The sequence below is a fragment of the Pelobates fuscus genome, chromosome 1 (assembly GCF_036172605.1).
Source record: "Pelobates fuscus isolate aPelFus1 chromosome 1, aPelFus1.pri, whole genome shotgun sequence".
NCBI lineage: Eukaryota > Metazoa > Chordata > Amphibia > Anura > Pelobatidae > Pelobates > Pelobates fuscus.
In genome coordinates, this window is record NC_086317.1 from 452,976,218 (window position 1) to 452,999,734 (window position 23,517).

Sequence of the window (23,517 nt, forward strand, 5' to 3'; positions counted from 1 at the left end):
CTTATGCAATGTATGATCATATAATGTAACTAAACCCCCATCATTTTTTGCCTAGGTGAGGTGTTTTGAAATAAAACTATTACAACATCTAAGATTTGAAATCATTGTTTAGTGAATAAGCGAGTGCGCTGGATTCTGTATTTTCTAATTTCTCCTTTGACCTTCTTTACTTCAGACCAAAAATAAGGCAGAATAAAAATCCATGATAATCTATGTGACAATTAATAATACAAAAAGACCTGATTATCAAAAATATGCAGTGAAGCATAACAATTAAGGGCTTTGTCATTCTATGCAAGCTTAGTCAAAGCTCTAATTGGCTGACTTAACCCCTTAAGACCGCAGCCAAATGTACAAGTTGTGATCCAAAAAAAATGTAAACAAAACCTGGCATTTGCGCTACATGTCTGTCCAACCGTAATTTTATGTCAGGACAGGAGGCTTCATATTGCTTTACCTTCTTTACTGAAAACCTCCAGCAGCAAAGAAACAGTTAACAAAACTTTTCAAAACAACCAATCAGAACAAACAGGCATCAGTATAGAACCACTGGAACAGACCCTCCCACTTCCTCTTTCTTTGCTGCTGCCTCCAGGTGAGCACTCACCAACTCAGAGTTGTCTCTGCTCTGGGTTGTATTTCTCTTGATTTGGTACTTTGCACTGTTTGATTTGACTGTGTTTACTTTCTGACTTGGGGTTACTGAGGTGGCCCCTGCTGCCCCACCTCGGGGTCCTGAGTGTGGGGTTGTTATTTTTTCTGGCCTGCCCTTACTCTGGGTTTCCCCTGGGGCTCCCCTCATACCATCCGCCTTGCGGTTCGGTCCGGCGGTACCCTCTCGGTATTCCCGCCTCTCCCTCCCTACCCCCTCTCCCTTCACCTGTCTGCGGTCTCCGACCGCGTTTCTCACCACGACCTCCCTCGCGCAGCCGTCCGCGAGGTAGGCCGCACTCGTTTTGCGGCCGTGGCGCCCATTTTGTTGGAGCCGCGGCGGCCATCTTGCCGGGGCCGCGTGGTCTCCGGGCGCCCTCTCTTTCATCGGACCTCGGTCCCCCTCAGCCCCCCTGCCCCTGGTCTTTTACCTCCTCGGTCTCTGCACCCCTGGTGGTTGTGACTTCACAGCTGACCGGGGTGTGCAGACTGCTGCATGTTAAACACTCCATGTACTGTTTTTTACTGTGCCTGCTACACTGTATGCTGCAACTGTGGTTTTCCTTCCCTAACAGGTGGATTTTCTTCCCCAGGTGCCCCTTATAGCCTGCCATTATAGGGGTGACCCCCCTTTCTATATTATTGGGACTCAGTCCCTGCCTAATCTGCCCTATACTGGGCTATCCTACCGTGCTGTAGCACTGCTTTGGGCTGGGTGACCCCCTCCCTATTGTCCAATTTGCCTGGACCCTGGGCATAAACTGAGGGTGACCCGCTCCTATTGCATTGTATATGCTAGTGCTTGCTGGGTGACCCCCTCTTGCACGCTGGGTGACCCCCAGCTGGCCATATTGAGGTACCTCACTGATTGTGCCTTTCCTCTGTTTCAGTGATATTAAACATGGCTGAAGAATCTGGCTCCCACGCCCCTGAAGCCCTCCAGGCATGGCTATACACCGCCTTGGCGGATTCTTTGCCCAAGGCTCTTGCGGCCTTCCACGGGGACGCCTTGCCCACACCTACGGGTTCCACACCCGGTCCTGCTGGCGCACGGGACTCCGACTCTGGGGGTTCCCTGCGCTCAGCGGACGTATGCACCATACGGAAGAGGCCTTGGAAAGCCCCTGGCCCCCCCACAGACAAGGGCAAGATGCCCACCAAGTTGGCCAGACTGGGTGCCGAATCGGACGACCACCCTGACATAGGGTCGCTCGCTGGGGAACCCGAATTCGATACCCTGGATGAATACCGGGCCGGCGGATCGGGCCCCACGTCACCTGGCGAAGACGCCCCTGGCCACTCTTCACGATATGTACGAGAGACGGTGCTGAGCTCTCCACGACCGGGCTCGCTAAAAGCGTCTGCCGCCCACGCCGACGACCCCGGCGAAATCTTGGACCCCTCGGGCCTACCGCTCTTCGACCCACGTCTCCTCAAGCATCCTCGCTCGGCAGAGTGGACTCCCCAGGACCACATCGCAGAATTCCCCTGCTACTGGCTACGTCGCCCGTTGGATAAAGAGGTCAGGGCGAAGCTCCGGGCCGAATGCCCGCGCCCAACGCTGCCAGATAAGGTAGCTAATACACCTGATTTTGATCCGGTTTTCGCTACCTTTTTGAATAGGTCGGGGAAGGACCCCCGCAAGGGCCTGGAACAGGGCTTGCGCTCCACCCAAGACAAGCTCCTCGACATTAGCGGCCCGCTGACCCAGATTTTCCTCATGGCCGACGATACTCTACAAGGCGGACCAGCGGTTGACGCATACCTCCTCCGCGAGTGGGCACAGAGAGCAATTTGCCAATGCAGCGATGAACTCAGAACGCCGTAAAGCGGCACTCTATAAACTGGATGGGAAATTGACCGACCTAGCCCCCAAAGAACTGGGCCCGGAGGCCAAAGGCCTACTGTTCGGTGACGCCTTCATGAAGGAACTGAACCGGCACGTGTCCATCTACACGTCTCTGAATAAGGCGCAACAATCCCTCCGCAGAGTTTTCCGTGCTGGGGATCGTTTTTCCTCCAGAGCTGGTCGGCAGAGGGGTCGCGCCACCAGCAGAGCTGCCTTCATGGGCAACAGGCCCCGCATCTCGGAGTCCTTCTCCTCCTCCTCCTCCTCCTCCCGGTACCAGTACCGTCCTTTGTTCTCCCGAGGATCAACCAGAGGCCGCGGAGCCTCCTCCACACGGGCGAGATACGCCTCAGGTAAGAGTCTTACCTTATTTACAACACTTACCCATTGCGGGCAGACTGTCTCACTTTTCTCCGCAGTGGGGGGCCATCACGGGAGACCCGTGGGTTCTGCAAACCGTGTCCGGCTTCAGGATCGACTTCGTGTCAACCCCGATCCAGACCTCTGCCCCACGGCCTATCCATATGGACAGAGAGGCGTCCGCTCTGGTCCATTCAGAAATTCACGCCCTGCTGGGCAAGGGCGCGGTGGAGAGGGCGCCGGGCCCGCCTCGCTTCCTGAGCAATATCTTCCTGGTAAGGAAGAAATCAGGGGACTTCCGCCCTGTTATCAACCTACGCGCCCTCAATGGATATGTCGTCTACCGACATTTCAAGATGGAAGGCATCCATCTCCTCAGGGATCTGCTTCGCGAGAACGACTGGTTCCCGCGCTTTGACCTGAAAGACGCGTACCTCACGGTCCCTGTCCACCAGGAGGACAGGTGCTTTCTCCAGTTCATTTGGCAGAAGCGCGTGTGGCAGTTCACGTGCCTCCCATTCGGCCTCAGCTCGGCTCCCTGGTGTTTCACCAAGCTGCTGAAACCGGTCATGTCGACGCTGAGGGCCAGGGGGATCAGATTGATCGTCTATCTGGACGAAATCCTGTTGATGGCACAAGATCCCGACATCCTGCGCCAGCAGACGGCTTTCACTACCCGCCTGCTCCAGGACTTAGGTTTCGTCATCAATGTGGAGAAGTCGGAACTTAACCCCTCGCAGTCGGTCCAGTTTCTCGGGTTCGTCGTGGACTCGGTTCGGACTCTACTCCGCCTCCCAGTATCCAAGGTGGCTGCCATCAGGAAGGACATCAGACGCCTACTTCGCAATCCGAGAATCACCCTGCGGGACCTGGCCAGGACGATAGGACTACTCTCGTCCTCCATTCAGGCCATCTTCCCGGGCCCCCTACATTATCGGGCCCTCCAACGTCTGAAGACTCGTTACCTTCGGTCGTCCACCTCCTACGGCCAGATTGTATCGCTGTCGGACGAAGCCCGCCTGGAATTGCACTGGTGGCTTCGACACATGGAGGCGTGGAACGGCAGGGCAATCTTCGGGACAAGACCGGACTTCGTCCTGGAATCGGACGCCAGCTGCCTAGGCTGGGGCGCCACTTGCGATGGCGTGGCGACAGGCGGTCTCTGGACCCCGGACGAAAAAGCCCTCCACATCAACTGCCTGGAGCTGATTGCGGGGATGTTCGCCATTCGCAGTTTCACCAAAGGGATGAGTCATTGCTCCCTACTTCTTCGCATGGACAACGTCTCAGCTGTCCGATACATAAATCGACTGGGAGGTTCCCGATCCAAACTGCTGTCAGACCTCACGAAGGATCTGTACCAATATTGTCTGGACAGACAGCTGTCGATCGTCGCAGAATACCTTCCGGGACAGGACAACCTCGTTGCGGACTGGTTCTCCCGCCACTGGAGGGACTCCAGCGACTGGCGACTGCAACCCCGGGTGTTTCAGAAGTTGGACCTCGTGCGTGGCCCCCTCCATCTGGACCTATTCGCATCCAGGGCGAATCGACAGACGGAACTATTCTTCAGCTGGCTCCCGGATCCCCTCAGCATGGCGGTGGACGCATTCCTTCAATCATGGCCCCCTTCAGGGGCATATGCGTTTCCCCCCTTCTCCATGATCCTTCGGACGCTACATCGACTCAAGCTTCTGAAGGTGTCGATCGTACTGGTGACACCTCTCTGGAGAAGTCAACCGTGGTTCCCTCTCCTACTAGAACTATCGTGCAGGGACCCGCTGGTACTACCAGCCTCCAGATTTCTCCTCGAGGACCCGATGGGGAACCCACACCCGTTGATGTTGGAAGATCGTCTAACCCTGGTGGCCTGGACCGTTTCCGGGGATCTTGGGATGTGTCGGGACTATCGGCTACAGCTAGAGAATTACTCTGGGACTCTTGGGCCCCTGGCACCAGAAGATCATATTTACACGCCTGGCGCTCCTGGCATGGCTGGTGTTTGGAGAGACGTTTGGATCCCTTTACGGCCCCTGTTCTAGCCATCTTGAACTTCCTGGCGGAATTGTTTTCGCAAGGTAAGTCTTATAGGACTATCAATGTTTTCCGCTCAGCTATCTCGGCGGCCCATGTCCCTTTCCAGGGCTCTGGTGTTGGTAGGGAACCCTCGGTCTGCAGACTACTCCGAGGTGTGAGGCTTTCGAGACCCTCTGCTTCGCGCTACTCCTCGTTCTGGGACGTATCGATCGTATTACGCTTCCTCGAGGAATGGCCTCGTATCCTTTCGTCGGGTCTCGGATGTCCGGGCCTTTGATGTAGAATCCTTTTCGTTCTCCCCAGATGGTGTCTCTGTCTCTATTTCCCGCAGGCCGAAATCTAATTCGTCTTCAGTGTCTTATCCCTACTTTCCCGATAGACCACGCCTCTGCGTGGCACGCTGTTTACAGACATATATATCCGTGACCTCGTTGTGTCGGCCCTCCGCCCATGGTCAGCTATTGATCTCCTACGTTCGACCGTTCGGGGCGGTGTCTGCACCCACGATCGCTCGTTGGATTCGATGGCTCCTCTCATCGGCGGGCGTGGCGAGTTCTTTTGGGGCTCACTCGGTTCGGGATGCTGCAGCGTCAGCAGCTCTTGAAGCCGGTGGGTCTCTCGGGATATTCTCAACGCTGCGGACTGGTCTAGGGAATCGACTTTTCGTACTTTTTATTTTCGTCCGCGCCCGCATGTTTCTTCTGTTTTTATGTCTGGACGTTAAAATTGCAATATGAAGCCTCCTGTCCTGACATAAAATTAGGGATTATTCTAGCCTCGGTGAGGGAATAATCTAAATTTTATTAAAGACAGGAGGCGAATATTTCCCACCCTTATGGTTTTTTTCCCACCCTATATGGGAGTGGTTTTGACTTTATGTTAATCTAGGTTTCGATGTACATTACATTATGTATGGTCCGAATTGTATTTAATAAACTTTTGGTGTCTACTATTGGCGTTCTGTGTCGGTTTATTTATCAGTTTGCGGTCTATTTTTGCACTGCCCGTATAGGATATGACATTCTGCTATGACAGTTTACTTTCACGATGTTTCTTTTCTTTTCAGTGTGACATAACTTGCTCCGAACATGACGGTTTTTCATCGAGGCAGACCGGATACAGTTTTCGTTTGGTCTTCATGCTCTCCTGTTCGACCTCATCAAAGAAAGAGGAAGTGGGAGGGTCTGTTCCAGTGGTTCTATACTGATGCCTGTTTGTTCTGATTGGTTGTTTTGAAAAGTTTTGTTAACTGTTTCTTTGCTGCTGGAGGTTTTCAGTAAGGAAGGTAAAGCAATATTCGCCTCCTGTCTTTAATAAAATTTAGATTATTCCCTCACCGAGGCTAGAATAATCCCTAATTCACCTCTTTCATATTAAATGCACCCACACTTATTATATATCATTTTATTCAGGGGAAACAGGGCTTTCGTTTAACATCAAATATTTAGGTATGGAACATAATTTAATATGAAAAAAATATTACAAAAATTATAGAAAATACGATTTTTTAAATTTTTTTAGTTCTACGTGACATTCTAACTGTGAATGTCATAATACTGTTTGCTTTTACTGCAATACAATACACATATTTGTATTCAGCGATGTCTCACGTGTAAAACAGTACCCCTTTTGTACAGGTTTTATGGTGTTTTGGGAAGTTACAGGGTCAAATATAGCATGTTACATATTTCAGTTTTTTCATATTGAAATTCGCCAGATTGGTTACGTTGCCTTCGAGACCATATGGTAGCCCAGAAATAAGAATTACCCCCATGATGGCATACCATTTGCAAAAGTAGACAACCCAAGGTATTGCAAATGGAGTATGTCCAGTCTTTTTTAGTAGCCACTTGGTCACAAACACTGGGCAAAGTTAGTGTTAATATTTGAAAATGCAAAAAACTAATTTGAACGCAAATTTTGGCCAGTGTTTGTGACTAAGTGGCTACTAAAAAAAAAACATACCCTATTTGCAATACCCTGGGTTGTCTACTATTGCAAATGGTATGCCATCATGGGGATAATTTTCATTCCTGGGCTACCATACGCTCTCAAAGGCAACCTGGCGAATTTTAATGTGAAAAAACTGAAACGCAAACCTTATATTTGACTCTGTAACTTTTGAAAACACCATAAAACCTGTACATGAGGGGTACTGTTATACTCAGGAGACTTCGCTGAACACAAATATTAGTGTTTCAAAACAGTAAAACGTATCACAACAATTATATCGTCAGTGTAAGTGCCATTTGTGTGTGAAAAATGCAAAAAATGTCACTGTCACTGACGATATCGTCGTTGTAATATATTTTACTGTTTTGAAACACTAATATTTGTGTTCAGCGAAGTCTTCCAAGTAAAACAGTACCCCACATGTACAGGTTTTATGGTGTCTTGGAAAGTTACAGGGTTAAATATAGTGCTAGCAAATTAAATTCCCTATAGTTTCAGCATGGGTTGTCAGGCAGGTCCCGCTAATTGTAATTAATAAAATGACCTAATTATGTAAAATTATTACATAAATATATGCGTAGAATTATTATATATATAGGTGTGTATATATATATATGTGTGCATATATATGTATATATTTTTTTTATTATTTTTATTTATATATAGGTATATATTTAGTGATATATACGTATATACTTATGTATATAGATATATATATTATTTCGTTCTACATGTATTTTGATATCAATATATATATATATTAATTTTAAAATACAGTTAGAACGAAATTACGCATGTTTATATATTTTTATCTATTTATTTTGTATTATTTTTTAATTTTATTTTTTAACGTATTTATATATTTATTTATATTTTTATTATATATAAATATATATATATAATAACAATTATATATATATTTAATCAATATCATTGTACGTGTATTTTGATATTAATATATATATATATATAATTATGTATATATTAATATTAAAATACATGTAGACAGTGTATGTATATTTATGTGTATATGTGTATATGTGTATGTATATACTTAGATCATATATATATAATAAATATATATATATGATCTAAGTATATATAATCTTATTTTTACACTGTTTTAACTGATTTTATTTGAATTTCAGACAGCAGGGGGAGTACCTGTCATTACAGGCACTCCCCCTGCTGGCACTGCCTTGGACGGCTATGCCGTCCATGTGATCGCGGGGTCCTCGCAAGGACCTCGCGATCACATGGCCCTGGGGGGCCGAAGAGGACGGAGGGGGACTCCCTGGGCTCCCAGGTAAGTCCCCCATACCACGATCGCCGGCGTGGGATCGCCGGCGACCGGGTAAGTACATAAGATCGCAGGACGTTCTATGCTGCCCTGCGGATTTTAGAGCCATCTAAATAAGGACGGCATAGAACGTCCTGCGGTCTTAAGGGGTTAAATATCAACCAATCGGAGTGCTCTGACTGTGTGGGCATACTATTTCAGCCAAATTGCAAAGATGGCTCTGATATATATGTGTGTTTGTTCATATGTACATGCATATATTATTATCATCAATAATTTTGTTAGTAAATGTTTAAATAGCACAAACATATACAAATCTTCCAGGTTTTAAATGCATGAATGTAAACAAGTCTTATAATATGATCCACAATTACATTTACATAAGTTGATATATAATTATAATAATAATAATAATTATTATTATTATTAATAATAATAATAAATAAATAAAAATAATTCACATTTAAATGTACGAAGGTAATCAGTATCAATATCTTATAATATGATCCACAATTACATTTACATAAGTTGATATATAATTATAATAATAATAATAATTATTATTATTATTAATAATAATAATAAATAAATAAAAATAATTCACATTTAAATGTACGAAGGTAATCAGTATCAATATCTTATAATATGATCCACAATTTAATGCAGCTGTGTTATTACATACGTTGAAAACAAACAACAAATTATCTTAATTCTTTTGCTAGATTAGTGTTTATGAAATAGACATAATGGGAAAAAAAGTAGAATTTGCAAAATGAACTAATCTGGCGAATGTATTAAAATGGGAATTTCAATGGTGCTTAAAGAGAATGATACATTTTATTGAACCAGTAACATTTATACACCTTTCTATAATTTTAAAATTTCAGCAAAAATGAAGGTCGAGCATCATTTTAATGTTAAAGAAAAACTTGTGTAAGTTCCCTTGTAATTGTAAACAGTATTGAAGCAGATAACCAGACAAAGTGGAAATGCTTTTCCAGATGATCACATTTTATTAACGGTGTGATATGCTCCAGAAATTTTAATAACGGCAAAAAAAGACATTAAATATTAATACAGCCATGTATGAAGTACACTCACTTTCCTTTACCAAAAACAGCTCTCTTATTTTAACCACAATTTCATACCATAATGTCAATGACTGGTGTAGAAAAGATAGGTGGCCTGTTCAATAATAACTGCAATATGTACCGAGATGATTGTTCATCTTAATCCAATATTCTTCTGTATTCAGCTTGTGAGTATAAATGTAATAGTAAACTTATAATAATACAAATAATATTGCAGTACTACTTTACCAGTGTAAACAGTATCTAAAACATACTAAAGGTAAATTTCTGTTGGCACAGCATATGTGATGGCAATAGCAATGGAGTCACCAAGTTGGACACCTTTGCATTTACTGAACAAAGTTGTCCAGCTTGGAGGTCAGAATATGAGGTGTCTAGAACGTAGGTGAAATTAAAGTTCTATTTTTTTTACACCACTCCAAACTGGTTTGCAGTTTTCCAGGATTTTGTAGAAGCAGAAACATAAAATAAAAAATAAAAATCAAGGTAGTGTAGAGTGAAAAGATCCCAATCTTTCCAAATGCAATGATATAACTGAAATGGGGCCACCAACAGCATGATTAGAAAACGTGAACATCAACCTCTTGAATTCATTATATTCCCATTTACACAGGAAGTCCTGTGTGGGGCCTAAATCTAAATGTAACAGTTATTTCATAAGGGATAATGCATACATAATTTAACTGAACATATCATTGTCAGTTTGGATATTACTACCGGGGATATGAGTATATATTCAGCAAATAGCAGTCAAAGCTGAGCCACAATTGTCTCTCTCAGTTGCCTGAAGTTATTTGTGTGTCCCATTATATCCTTCACCTTACTTAAAGAATACAAGATTGATAGTAATGGAACCTCCATACCTCACTCAATCAGACACCAACTTCTGTCAGCTCAGATAATCTCTTGGAGCTAGGATAGATTTCACTGGCCTGGGGAGGTAATATAAGAACTAAAAAGACTGCCAAGTTAGCTCAAGAGTATCTAGATCAGGAGTTTGAACACCTCTTCTGTCAAGCTCCTTCAACGTGACACTCCGACCTAGTGAACAGCATGCAGTCATCAGTTAACAAAGTATAAAATCATTAAATTCACTGAATATGAAGTGGCAGACATCACGGAGATGGACACGTTCCTGGCAGATATGGACCCCAAAACCCCTTCGACCACTACTGCTTGGGATACAGCCAACATCATCCTGTTTGTTCCAGCTTCCAGGGGCGCATCAGGGATGAAGACCACATGAACCAAGGACTATTGTTTTTTCATGTTTTCCTTTCTTTTTCATACTTATTTAAGATGGGTTTTACCCCCAGTTTCACATGCACAGACCTATGATAGTGCACAACCAGGGTTACCTGCACGCACAAGGCAGGACCATTACCCGGTGGCCATCCTCCGCCAAAACCAGGCATAACCCAGGTATGCTGGCTCCACTTTAACACCTCCCCCCCCCAGCACCTATCCAACCACCTCGCAATTTGGTTATTGACAGAGAGCTGTTTATACACCGCATCAGGTACCACGTCAGTATCCTCTGTTAACTCCTGTTGCCTATAGCAGCCTAGCCTATGGGTTAGCCCCTTCCTCTTATATAGCCTTAAGGCACCCACATGGCCTATAACTGAGGTTTCCCTGTACCCCTACATCAAAGGCATATTGGCCTTTTCCTCTAGGGGGCATAGTTCCTATAAGTTATCAATACAAGGGACATACAAGCGCATATCACGCCTCCATCTACACCCTCATTCTAGTTCACATACATTTATACCCATACTAATCCTACTAATCCAGAGATGGGAGTGAGCGCAGGACTTATCTTTCTGCATTTGTATCCATTTTTTGTATCACTCAGCCTTGTTACAATGCAACCGCCCATCCCATGTGTTCCCTATTAAGGGTTAATAATGGATAGGGGTGTATATAAAAAATACCCCTTTCTGTCTCAGTAGAGATTTTTGCCAGAGGCTCAAGGAAGCAAGGTGAATGGTTAGAGTTAGGACCCACCTAGGGGGGTCTGCCTTGACGTTGGCAGGTGGGCTCTCCTCTCATGGCCATTGGAGGTAACTAAAAAAAGCTCCATTTGTTTAAAAATACATAAGGATTAAGGAGAGAGCGCAGGTAACTTGTTTTTCTTTGATTTTTACTATATATTGGGGCTGATGTGTACTGTAGTCATTTGCAGCCGCCCAGTGATGGGAGTGAGCGCAGGACTTATCTTTCTGCATACTAATCCTACTGCCAGAGCGGAAACTACTCTTGCCACACTTTAACTCTCTGTTGTTTTATTCTGCAATCTACTCTTAACATTTAAAAATTGTGCCGTCACCATATATGCCATTCTAATGTTATATTCTGTTACTATGGCTTGTTATATTCGTGGCTATCCAAGCATGTTGTTAATTCTCGCACAACAAAAATAAAGAATTTTAAATAAATAAAAAAATAAAAACACCAAATCCAGCTTTATAAAAATGCAACTAGAATATAAAATAAGATCTGTAATCAATCTGTCTGTGGGCAAACAGTAAGTATACACATTGCAGGTTGTTATTGAAATATGGTCAGAGTCTCTCTCTGTCTATAGTTGCTAGTATTCGGATATAAAGTTTGACCTACACAATTGCTGTAGTATGTAGGAAAAAGAATGTGGAGATGCTATATTTACAGTCCCCTATGCTAAGAAGCAGAAAATACAGGATAGAGCCCTGACAGAGATATGTGTTTTTATGAAAACCAGCACTAAAGCAAAGTGGTGTTTAAACCCTTAAGACTATTACGCCCTATTTTAAGCGTCTCTAAACGCCGCCGGGTGTAATAGTACGCCCTCCAGTATTTTTTAACTTACCCGGTCGCCGGCGATCCCATGCCGGCGATCGCGGTTGGGGGGACTCCCAGGGAGCCCCCTGCGGCACATCCGTCCTCCTGCAGCCCTCCCGGCCATGTGAGAGTGAGGTCCTTTCGAGGACCTCACAATCACATGGCCGGGTTAGCTGGCTGAGGCATTGACAGTTTTGACAGTATTGACAGTTAGTCCCCCTGCTGGCTGGAAATCAAATCAAATGGCTACTAGAAAAGACTGGACATACCCCATTTGCAATACCTTGGGTTGTCTACTATTGCAAATGGTATGCCATTATGGGTGTAAATTGTATTCCTGGGCTACTATACAGTCCCAAAGGCAACGTAACCAATCTGGCGAATTTCAATTTCAAATGTAACGTGCTATATTTGACCCTGTAACTTCCCAAAACACCATAAAACCTGTACATAGGGGGTACTGTTTTACACGTGAGACTTTGCTGAATACAAATATGTGTATTTTATTGCAGTATAAGCAAACAGTATTATGACATTGACAGTTAAAATGTCGAACTAAAACTGGACTGTTTGCGGTTGTTTGCGGTGCGTTAAACGGGGAGTTTGGTCTGTCACTGTGAAGCGGGCGTAACCCTTACACTACCTGATCAATACAACATCATACCTGATGTTTTAAAGCATGTTATTCCAAACAATTTAGGAATGTTAGGTGATTTATGCCCTTTATGGATTAAAACCAGACTCTGCATCAACTATGTAATTTTCCATGGGAGGTTTGCCATGGATCCCCCTCCGGCATGCCACAGTCCTGGTGTTAGTCCCCTTGAAACAACTTTTCCATCACTATTGTGGCCAGAAAGGGTCCCTGTGGGTTTTAAAATTCGCCTGCCTATTGAAGTCTATGGCGGTTCACCTGGTTCGCAAACATTTGCGGAAATTCGCGTTCGCCGGGGAACTATTCACGACATCTCTATTACTAATACATATATTCCTGAGGCTATAGTCTTCTAGTCCCTAGTTAGACTCAGGGGGCCCCAGTTAGTTTATATACAATAAAAGGAAAAAAGGTTGACTCACCTTTCTTCCAGTGCCAAACCCCACTCCCTACATCCAGCAGATCCTCCTCTTACAAAGTCCTCTGCCTGCTCACTCATTTTGCGGTTCTTGTCCAATCAAATTATTCTTATAGAGGATCATTACAAGTAGTACATGTGCCATAAGTCCTAGTCGTGTGTAATCAAATGCTTGTCATAGGAAAACACTAGGTTTAATGCTTCCACAGCAGCAGCATTTGATGACATTTGACATCCTCGTGGACATATGAGTTTAGTGTCTCTCAGTAAGACAGTTACTAGAGGAATGTTTAACTGTACAATGTAAACATTGCAGTTTCAACAAAACACCAATGTTCTACATTACAGTGATGAAATTTTGACACAGAATTTCCCTGAGATGCTCCTAAGTGCCTTCAAATGAGAGGGTGCACCCAGAATTGACCTCAAGTCAAGGGAACTTCATATGGGAAACATTACCAGACCCAACATTACCATCCTCAATGGGTATCAACCAAAGGGAACTTCATATGGAGGCTTTATTAGAAAAATTGACCAACAGGGTACAAGTGAACCTACTAAGGAAACATTACCAGACCCATGTACTCCTCAGTCAATATTTGAGCCATATTGAACTCAGCTCCTCCATTGCACTATGGGTGTTTCATTATGGGTGTTTCTACCTCATCCATTTGGGAGGGAATTTATTCATGCTTTCACCATCCAAGGGAAGAAACATGTTTTGTATGAAACCAGATAGATACAAAAAACTTATTTACATCATTTGTCCAAATAATGCTATAGGAGGTAAAAGTGACAGGATCATTGAGTGTATATCCTGACCAATTGGAACATGGAGCCTCTTAATCCTCATACATTTGTAACAAGCTAGAAGGAAGCACTCACATGAAAAGAGTTCCAGTTTGTTACAATGAAATGGATTTTTTATAGTATTAATCAATCATGTATTAAAACTGCATTTTGAGCCCACACTATAATTAACTATTGATAATATGACTGGTTTGCATTGCCCAAAATGATGCATTCGTTTTTAATATATATATTTTTCCCTTTAAAAAATACTAATTTGCATATACATTCAAAAATCGAAAAAGACCATAAAACAATAATGGTAGCATGATTGTTTGATACCATAAATGACAAGTGCTGCCATTATATATCTATATACTGACAGTCTAGATGGGCCAAATGGTTCTTATCTGCCATCACATTCTATGTTTCTATGTAAAAACATATGACTATATAAAAAATATTTTGCAGAGAATTAAAATCATTTTAAAATGCATCCAAAATTATTAAATCAAGTGCTGTATCTGTGGTTGAAGAAGCAGAAGTCAAATAGAATGAAAACAAAGTCATCACCATGACAACACAGTATAGAAAAACAATTGAAAAGGTGAAATATAAAAAGTAAAATATATATATATATATATATATATGTATATATATATATATGCACTCAAACAAAAACATATATACACACATACGCACACATTTTTACACAATCATAATATAAATTATACTATTTATTATTTGTTTATATTGTATTTAGTATTTATTTATTCAAATTCCTAGATGTATGTTTAGGCCCTGAAAGAATGACGGTCACTAACTGCATGTGGTTTAAAATATTTCAGAAAGCAAATCTCTTCACAGATATTTTAAAAATGGTTTATTTCTAACATTCATGACACTTTCAGGAAATGTGACATCCATTTGAAAGTGAGCCACGTTTTTTTTTTAGATATTACAGTCAGTTACACCTGCATGACAATGGAAAGATAGCAGGAAGATACTGGCACGAATCAAAACACAAAAATAAAAGAATACCCACAACAGCAGGTACCAAAAAAGAACCTCTTACCACTTCTGTTATCGTGCATACTGGAGGCGTGTGCTTTACAAATGGGACAAAATATGAGAGAATGGAAGACCTTCATCTGGAAATGTATGTGTTTAATTTCTTATAGTGGTGCTTAATCAATGGCCAAAACTGAAAGGACAGTTAAATTGCTTATGATTAATAGCCACCAAATGACAAAATACATAGTCTCCTATGTATCTGGCAGATCCTCCCAATGAACTGTTCTGAGTACAGATCTTCTATTTTCTTTTTATATATTTGAGAAAATAAAGTTATTTTTTCATCTGACAAATATGACTTTCTGATAAGAAGGTCTGCACTGCTGGTGATGTCCCAGAATTTAAATACTAGCATACGTGAAAGTAATATGCGTATACTTAGATATGGTACCTCAGTTATGGTACCTAGACAGTTAAAGGGTCTACTTTTTAACAGTTATAGATATAACACGTATGACAAACGTATGAGTTTTTTTTACATCTAAAAAACACCTGTCTTTTAACTTGAACTATTACACTGCCAGGTAAAAAAAAACAAAACAATGTAGTCTTAAAAAAAAAAAAAAAAGTCTCTGTCACCCCATATTCTCACAATTACCCTTCAGATTATTACTCACATGCAAACTGAAGTGTTGACTCTCTACTAAGGATACTGCCAAAGGAGTTGGCTGCTAGGCATTGGTATTGGCCTGAATCCTTCATCTCGTCTGGGTTGCTGATAATGAAATTGCCATCTATTAAACTGTAGCGGTAATCATTTTCCAAGTCTATCTCTGTTCCATTCCGAAGCCATCTTTGAAAACAAATGTATTTATTGATAGTTAAAAAAAAATTAAAAAAAAAAATTAAACAAATTGTATTTAAAAAACTCAAAACAAAAAAATTCATCGTTTCATATTTTTGAGGGAGGCATTAAAGGATCATGCTGTAGTGGTTATCATGTCTGCAGTTCACTGGCACCCTACCAAAGTAAGTAGTCAAACCATTTAAGTATGGTTTGAAAACTTACCTGGGGTGAGTCAGGGTTAGTCACCACTTTCCCTGGAACCATAAGTTCTTGCAAGGAGCATCTATTGGCACCACTGAACTAAGTCTTACCGGGGTTCTATTATTGGCTGAGAGCACAAACTAAGTACTTTCAGCCAATGAGTGTGGCCCGGCACTGCCAAACATAGCTCAGTACAGAAGCTTCTGGTTCACAGGATGGAGGCAGAGGACACCCTATTATTATCACAAATAGGAATATTTGTGCACTCAATACAAAACAAAGTTTATTTTCAAAGTTACCTAGAAATACCTATTTCAGTTGAAAAATGGGGATTAAGTCAAACTTTAGGGCCATACCAGTTATATGTACAATAGGTACTATTATGGGGCAAGGTGCTCAGTTAGAATCAATCACCATAATAACTGATAGGATATCTAGCAACAGTTATCACTTTGAATCAGAATAGTAAATGTGTTGTCTTAAAGGGACACTATAGGCACCCAGACCACTTGAACTCATTTAAGTGGTCTGGGTGAAGAGTCTTTATTGTCCTTAGTCCTGCAATGCAAAACATTGTAGGTTTAGAGAAACTACAATGTTTACATTGTAACACTAAGACTGCCACTAGAGGCGCTTCTGAGATATTACGGGACTTTAGGTCACGCTCTGCATGAGGACATCTAGTATCAGTAAAATCCACATAGGAAATCATTGGTTCAACGTTTTCCAATGGGGTGTCCTAACACTCTTGCGGAATCCATCACGCATGCACATAAGGCCCCCTTGGTCAGACAATGTGGGGTACGTTATTAAAGGGTTTCTAACCCTTTATTGGATGGGGGGTCTGTGAGGGAGGCAGAAGAAACTACAGGTTTGTATTCCTGACACTCTAGTTTCCTTGTAATATGTTTCCCCTAAGACTCTATTGTAATTTAAAGTCATTTTAAGGTATTTAAATGAGCGCGGACGTGATTTTAATTATTATTTTTTTTTTTTTAATTATGTTGCCCTCTGTGAACATTGATTACAATACATTTGTTGAACGGGCTAAAATTATAAAAATGGCGTTTCAAAACATTCATTAACTCATGAAGGTTTTTACGCTAATGATCAACATGTACCTACATTTTATTTTTACTTTCTTGGTATATATATATCTATAAAGCAAAAAATCCTAAGAAAAATTATAGGTAAATGTTAATCATTTAATCATAAAAACCTTAATTAGTTAATGAAGGTTTTGAAAGTCCATTTTACAATTTCAGAAATATGCAAGTGTATATGACATATGAACTTTAAGATACATGATATGGAAGATGCGGCTATCACATGTACCTATAACTTGGAGTAGGTGACCCTCTTGCCTCACAATTAAGTGCCACTTTCTTCTCTCCAGAATCCATTGGGAATATTACATTTTCTGGTTCTTGGATAAATACAGGTCCATAATCCACACTCTCTGAAAAAATGAAAATCTATTGGTTAAACATACATATATATTTGTTCATTGAAACAGAAACTGTTCTTAAAAATGTGTTCATGCTGCAATGGCCAGTCATATATATTTAAAGGGATGCTTCACTGCCAAAATACATTTAGATTCCCTATTTAGTACATATAACCCCAATCAAAACATGTATGTATTTAATGATGCATTATTTTTAGATTGGGGTGTATCTAGAAACAGTTTGCTAAAATTGTGCTTCTCTTGCCTGAATCCTTTGCAAACCATCCCCTTCTAGCTCCACCCAGATTTGCTGTGGCTGTCCAATCACAGATTTCCCAATGCAGTTTAATAAGAAAAGAAGGTTTTAATAGGCAGGTGCTCTAAGCAATTGCCTGGCTTTAGTTCCACTGAGCTAACTAGACCAGGAAATAACAGGACCGCTTGCCTGCTGGAAAGCCAGGGGTTGGGGTGAGTAATTTAGAAAAGTGTCAATTTCTATTGAAATCTGCAATATGTGCAAATTGAAAAAAAAGAGGGCACACTCTTCACACATAAACAACTTCAGCAAGTTAAAGTGCTTTAGGTGTCTGGAGTGTCCCTTTAAACAATCATTCCCCAAAATAGTTGTGAAACTGGGCAATAAACAAATCCATCACAAAGGGAGGGTTTAGGTTGGGACTATGGCTCTAAAAGAGAGATATACGATGAAAAACTACATAAAAGATTTAAACCTTACTAACAGAAGTTTGAAGCTCAGTATACTTCACAACTTTTATGACGCTTTTAAGGATGTTCAATATGTGTAAACCCCACAATAGTGTTCTAAACTGCAGCTGACTGCACATATAATGGGGTGTATGAGCAAACACTCTAAAACTAAAGAAGAATGAGGATTCATGTATTTGTGGGAGATTTTAAGAACAAGATGAACATGAAGATGTGTATAATTAGTAAGGGATTAGTCACGTTCTTCTGACAGGTAAGTCATGCATCGCTCAACGCTCATGGAATTTCATTTCCATTTAAATGTGGACATTTAAAGACCAAACTAAAATACTAATTGTTTTAGCAGGAGCAGAGTTTAGAGTTTGAGCCCTGTGTTTTGTCAACTAACGTAAAAGTAAAATTATAGCAGCTGTGCTAGCAATAGCAGTACTATTAGTTGTTGTAGTTAAGGTATAATACAAGGAAAGTCTGCAGAACATATGCCAATCACTTTGCTTAAAGGGACAATCCAGGTGATGTGAAAATCGCTTCGCTGTTAGACTGTTTTGTAATCTTCTTAGTTAAAAAAATCACAATTATTTTTGCTCTATAACTCTTTCTTTAAAACCTTCAGACTTATTTTTTCTCCAAACATTCTTCTAGATTTGATCAGTTGATAAAAATGGCAGTTGATACAAGTATGGTTTGAGTGTAGATCGGAAGAGAATAACATTCAGGAAATTATAAATAAATAAATAAGTCCATTGATCATACTTGATAATCGCAAGACCTAAACTTGGATGTAATATTTTTATTTTCTATCAGACGCTAAAGATTTATTGAGCTTCTGAGAGAGGAGGATTGTAGACCTACAGTGCAATAACTGCAATCAACCTACCCAATGCTACTCTATTAGAAAAAAGCACAAAATAGGCGCTCACTGTAACAGAGTAACGGGCAGCAGTGAACCAGCAGGGATTCCCCAACCCTGCTTTGATTATAACAAGTGAAAAAAGAAAGGTGTGGTAAAACGCGTCAACAAAATTTGTGTCAAACACTTATAATAAAATATATATACAAACTCTTTTTAGAGATCAGTATTTTGTAATAGCAGTCATTAACCCCTTAAGGACACATGACATGTCTGACATGTCATGATTCCCTTTTATTCCAGAAGTTTGGTCCTTAAGGGGTTAAAGGACCTCAAGAAAAAGGAGAAACACAAAAGATAGTAGTTTTACAGAGTTCAACTCACACTTTGGAGAGCTACTGAGAGCTCTGCTGTTAAACACCTGTATATCTGACAAACATGCTTTATATTATTTCTTTACCAAATCACTACATTAGCATGCAGTGGCTTTGGTACTGATTCTGTTTCTTTAATGTAGTAATCTAGCCTGATTTAGATTTGTTGCATTGCTCGCATATGTTAAATGAAATAATGAGTTCTGTTTCCCTTTGCTCCACATTGCGTGTTGAGGTGGCACTGTTAATCTTCTATGGCAATATAAAAAGGCAGCATCAGATCTGTTTGATGAGGTCAGTATTCCAGTATATCTTTCCTGCATTTCCGATATTAAACATTTAGATGTGAAAAGTTATTAGAACATGCACCAGAGAGCATTAAGCTCACACTTTGTGAAGAACGGTCTTTTGCGTGAATTTTCATACATTCTCTGTAAATAATTGAGAAACTGAAAAGATTTGCAATGACTTCATGATAAAAAAATATATTAAAATGTGTTCAATATGTTTAGAACAATTCTAATGTTTGCAATTAAATTTAAAGTTTGTGAATACAAGTCTATTGCTGATTAAATTCATTTGTGTTATCCATGAATCATGTTTGTTATAATCACACACTTCCAGTTATTTTAAGTTATGAATCATTAATACTTTTTCTGTTATAAATGTTCTTCTGCACTCAGACCTCATACTTGTGATTCTACCCTTATGCACACAGTATACAGCCGTGCTTTTACAGAATGATCACTGAAACAGCAAAATTAACCCGAGGGACCAGGTCACTGAAACAGCAAAACCAACCCAAGGGACCAGGTCACTGAAACAGAAAAACCAACCCAAGGGACCAGGTCACTGAAACACCAAAATTAACCTGAGGGACCAAGTCACTGAAACACCAAAATTAACCCGAGGGACCAGGTCACTGAAACACCAAAATTAACCTGAGGGACCAGGTCCCTGAAACACCAAAATTAACCCGAGGGACCAGGTCACTGAAACACCAAAATTAACCCGAGGAACCAGGTCACTCAAACACCAAAATTAACCTGAGGGACCAGGTCACTCAAACACCAAAATTAACCTGAGGGACCAGGTCACTCAAACACCAAAATTAACCTGAGGGACCTGGTCACTCTAACACCAAAATTAACCTGAGGGACCTGGTCACTCTAACACCAAAATTAACCTGAGGGACCTGGTCACTTAAACACCAAAATTAATCTGAGGGACCTGGTCACTCAAACACCAAAATTAATCTGAGGGACCTGGTCACTCAAACACCAAAATTAACCTGAGGGACTAGGTCACTGAAACACCAAAATTAACCAGAGGGACCAGGGCACCGTAACACCAAAATTAAACCGAGGGACCAGGTTACTGAAACACCGAAATTAATCAGAGGGATCAGGACACTCAAAAAACAAAATGAATCAGAGGGACCTGGTCACTGAAACACCAAAATTAACTCGAGGGACCAGGTCACTGAAACACCAAAATTAATCAGAGGGACAAGGTCACAAAAACACCAAAATTAACTTGAGGGACCAGGTCACTCAAACACCAAAATTAACCTGAGGGACCAGGTGAATACCATCTCTCCCTCCTTCTTCACATGCATTAAACACTGGAGTGGATAGCCTCGCATGGACTGTGTGGGTTCCAATGAGGCTCCAAAGTCTTCCTCTATGACCCATATCAAGATATATTCTGTATGTTCTAACTTCAGGAGATGAAGGCATAATCTATGATCATTTAAGTGAATCCTACTTACAGATATAAAGCAAAGAGAAAGGTAAATATTTGCTAATTTGAAAATCTTTCACAGAATTTCACACATCGTTACAAAGAGGGTTTTTGTTTCTATTTCATATGAGACAATCCATTTACTCACCAGCAACAAAAAAACTTGCTAAAAGTGATAGGTGTATTGCTGTCAAATCACAACTGATTAGTCCCATACTCTCAGCAATCACCTCAAGCAGTTTTCATAGCTAATAAATGCTGGGCATAAGAGATATTTCTGTATGAGGATCTAAAAATGTTGTTCATTAACTAAAAAGGTATAACTAAGTACAGCAACCTAGCCTTTCAGCAGAACAAATGTGCCAATCAGTGAAACGAACAAGATGCAGCTATAAAAAAGTACTTGTATCAGAAAAAGCATTTAAAGAGGGTAATTTAATACATTTTCATTCTCTGAACAGCCTCAACTACAATTACATTGGCCTTATTTGCAAAAGGGTTGTTTTATTTTTGATCTACTTCAACATTATCAGTTATTGTAGAAGGAACAATCAATTTGGAACCCTGTTGTTCTATGCATTCAATTAACTACAGTTGCTTATTACCTTGATCCATTTTGGAAGACCATTCTGTAATAAGACCATTTTAATTTTCTTTTCATATAGTTATTAGCAGACAGAAGAGTATAGGCAATAGTTTATATTCAAAATATATTTAATTCCGCATGTCATATGAGAAAACTAGTCACATCGTTTTGCTTCTACTACAGAGAATGGACCCCTTCTCCTTATGACAAACAACAATGTAATTATTATATTACAATATATATTATTTATATCGTAATCATTTTGCATAATTCATTATTCTTAGATATCATTTACATAAAAGTTATTGAATGTCTTTTTACATAAACTCATGGGTATAGCCATTAAGGATTAATTTGTGGTTGAATAAATATCAAATTGTAATAAGTTAAATGCAATGACCCACTTATAGTTAAATATCCAACTATTCACCAATGGAGTGTTAGGGACAAAGTCACATATTGGCTAATGACTTGCACACAATCAGCTTATTTTTGGCCCATGTATAACAAGTTATCTAGCCACAAAGTATTAACTTTGACCCTACTCCTAATCTGAGTAAGAATGGTTCCTCAAGTTGGGCAAGAAAAAGCGAGAATCAGGAGTGAGTAGAGGGTAACATCTGGTATTTGAACCCTTTCGAGCAAAACAATAATCTCAACTATGAACAAAAAAACTTAACTTTTAATATACCAAAATACAAAAGGTATACAAATGACACCTACCCTTAACACTAAAACACACAATATAAATAGTGTGGCAAACCTAGCCACTTCTGGACTATAGTTATTTTAGGTTGTCCATAGGCTGAACGCATAATGTGTGTCCCTTACTGTATATGTGCTGTATTATGGCCGTTCGCATGCTGGCAGCCGTACGCTGCCAGCATACCAAGCCTTCGTTTGACGAAACACGGCTATCCCGGCCGTTCGCCATACGAATGCGGACTCCCCAGGTAGACCACACATTCACAAGTCGTGTGGCACCAATTAACCGATTGCAACAATGTTGCAATTGGTAATTAAGGGCTCTCCTAGGTGGCCGCCGTTCGGCTACCGACCATGCGGCGGTCGGCCATCTTGGATCCTTTGTCTCTGCAGCGGTGTTCGGTCGTCGAGAGCCTGGAACTGGAAACGGCTACTCAATGATCCGAACACCGCTGGACTTCCAGAGCGTTCGGGAGTTCCGCGTTCGGTACATTATGTTCCCCATACTTGTTCGGTACTTTTAAGCCGACCTTAATGTTTGAATGTATTTTGTGCGGCGTTCGGTTAGTTTAGCTGGGATCGGAGCGGTATTCTCACTAAATATGCCCGCCGACCCCAGCTATCTACCGAACGGTCATTCGTCTAAAAGCGAGTAAAAATGTATAAAATATGGATTTCTGTGTAAATTGTCGGTTTTGCTCCACGAGGGGATAATCCACTTAATCGTCCATTTTAGTGGGAGTATCCCTCTCGTGGAGCAATGCCTGTTGGGATAATCGCAATGCCTGATGGGAGAAATCCCCTGTAACAACTGTAAGGAAACCCCTTGCAAGGGGAACTGCATAAATATGGAAGTCTGTGAATAAAACAAGTTAGTTGACTCCCAAACTGTGTTTCGTCCGGTTATTGGGAGGATGGGGAATATTGCCGTGCTTTCTATTCTGACTGTGGATTTCCTGAGGATACCAACGGATATCGTGGACTAATATACTGCATTCCGTTACAATTGGTGGCAAGCGACGGGATCCGAACCTTACAGCCGAAAACAGAATTCGTGTAACTGGAACTACCGAACAAGGAAAGCAAGGGCAATTCGTATGG

The 23,517-nt window shown here is 41.1% G+C and overlaps 1 protein-coding gene across 1 annotated transcript in view; it reads right to left on the reverse strand.

Moving 5' to 3' along the window:
- Nucleotides 1-23,517, reverse strand: part of CNTN5 (contactin 5) — a 1,203,952-nt gene that overhangs the window by 368,247 nt on the left and 812,188 nt on the right. The window contains exons 6-7 of the mRNA XM_063430510.1: nt 17,321-17,444; nt 15,615-15,790 (exon numbers count right to left, since the gene is read on the reverse strand). Of these exons, the coding sequence (XP_063286580.1) occupies nt 15,615-15,790; nt 17,321-17,444 (300 nt within the window). The remainder of the gene's footprint in view (nt 1-15,614; nt 15,791-17,320; nt 17,445-23,517) is intronic.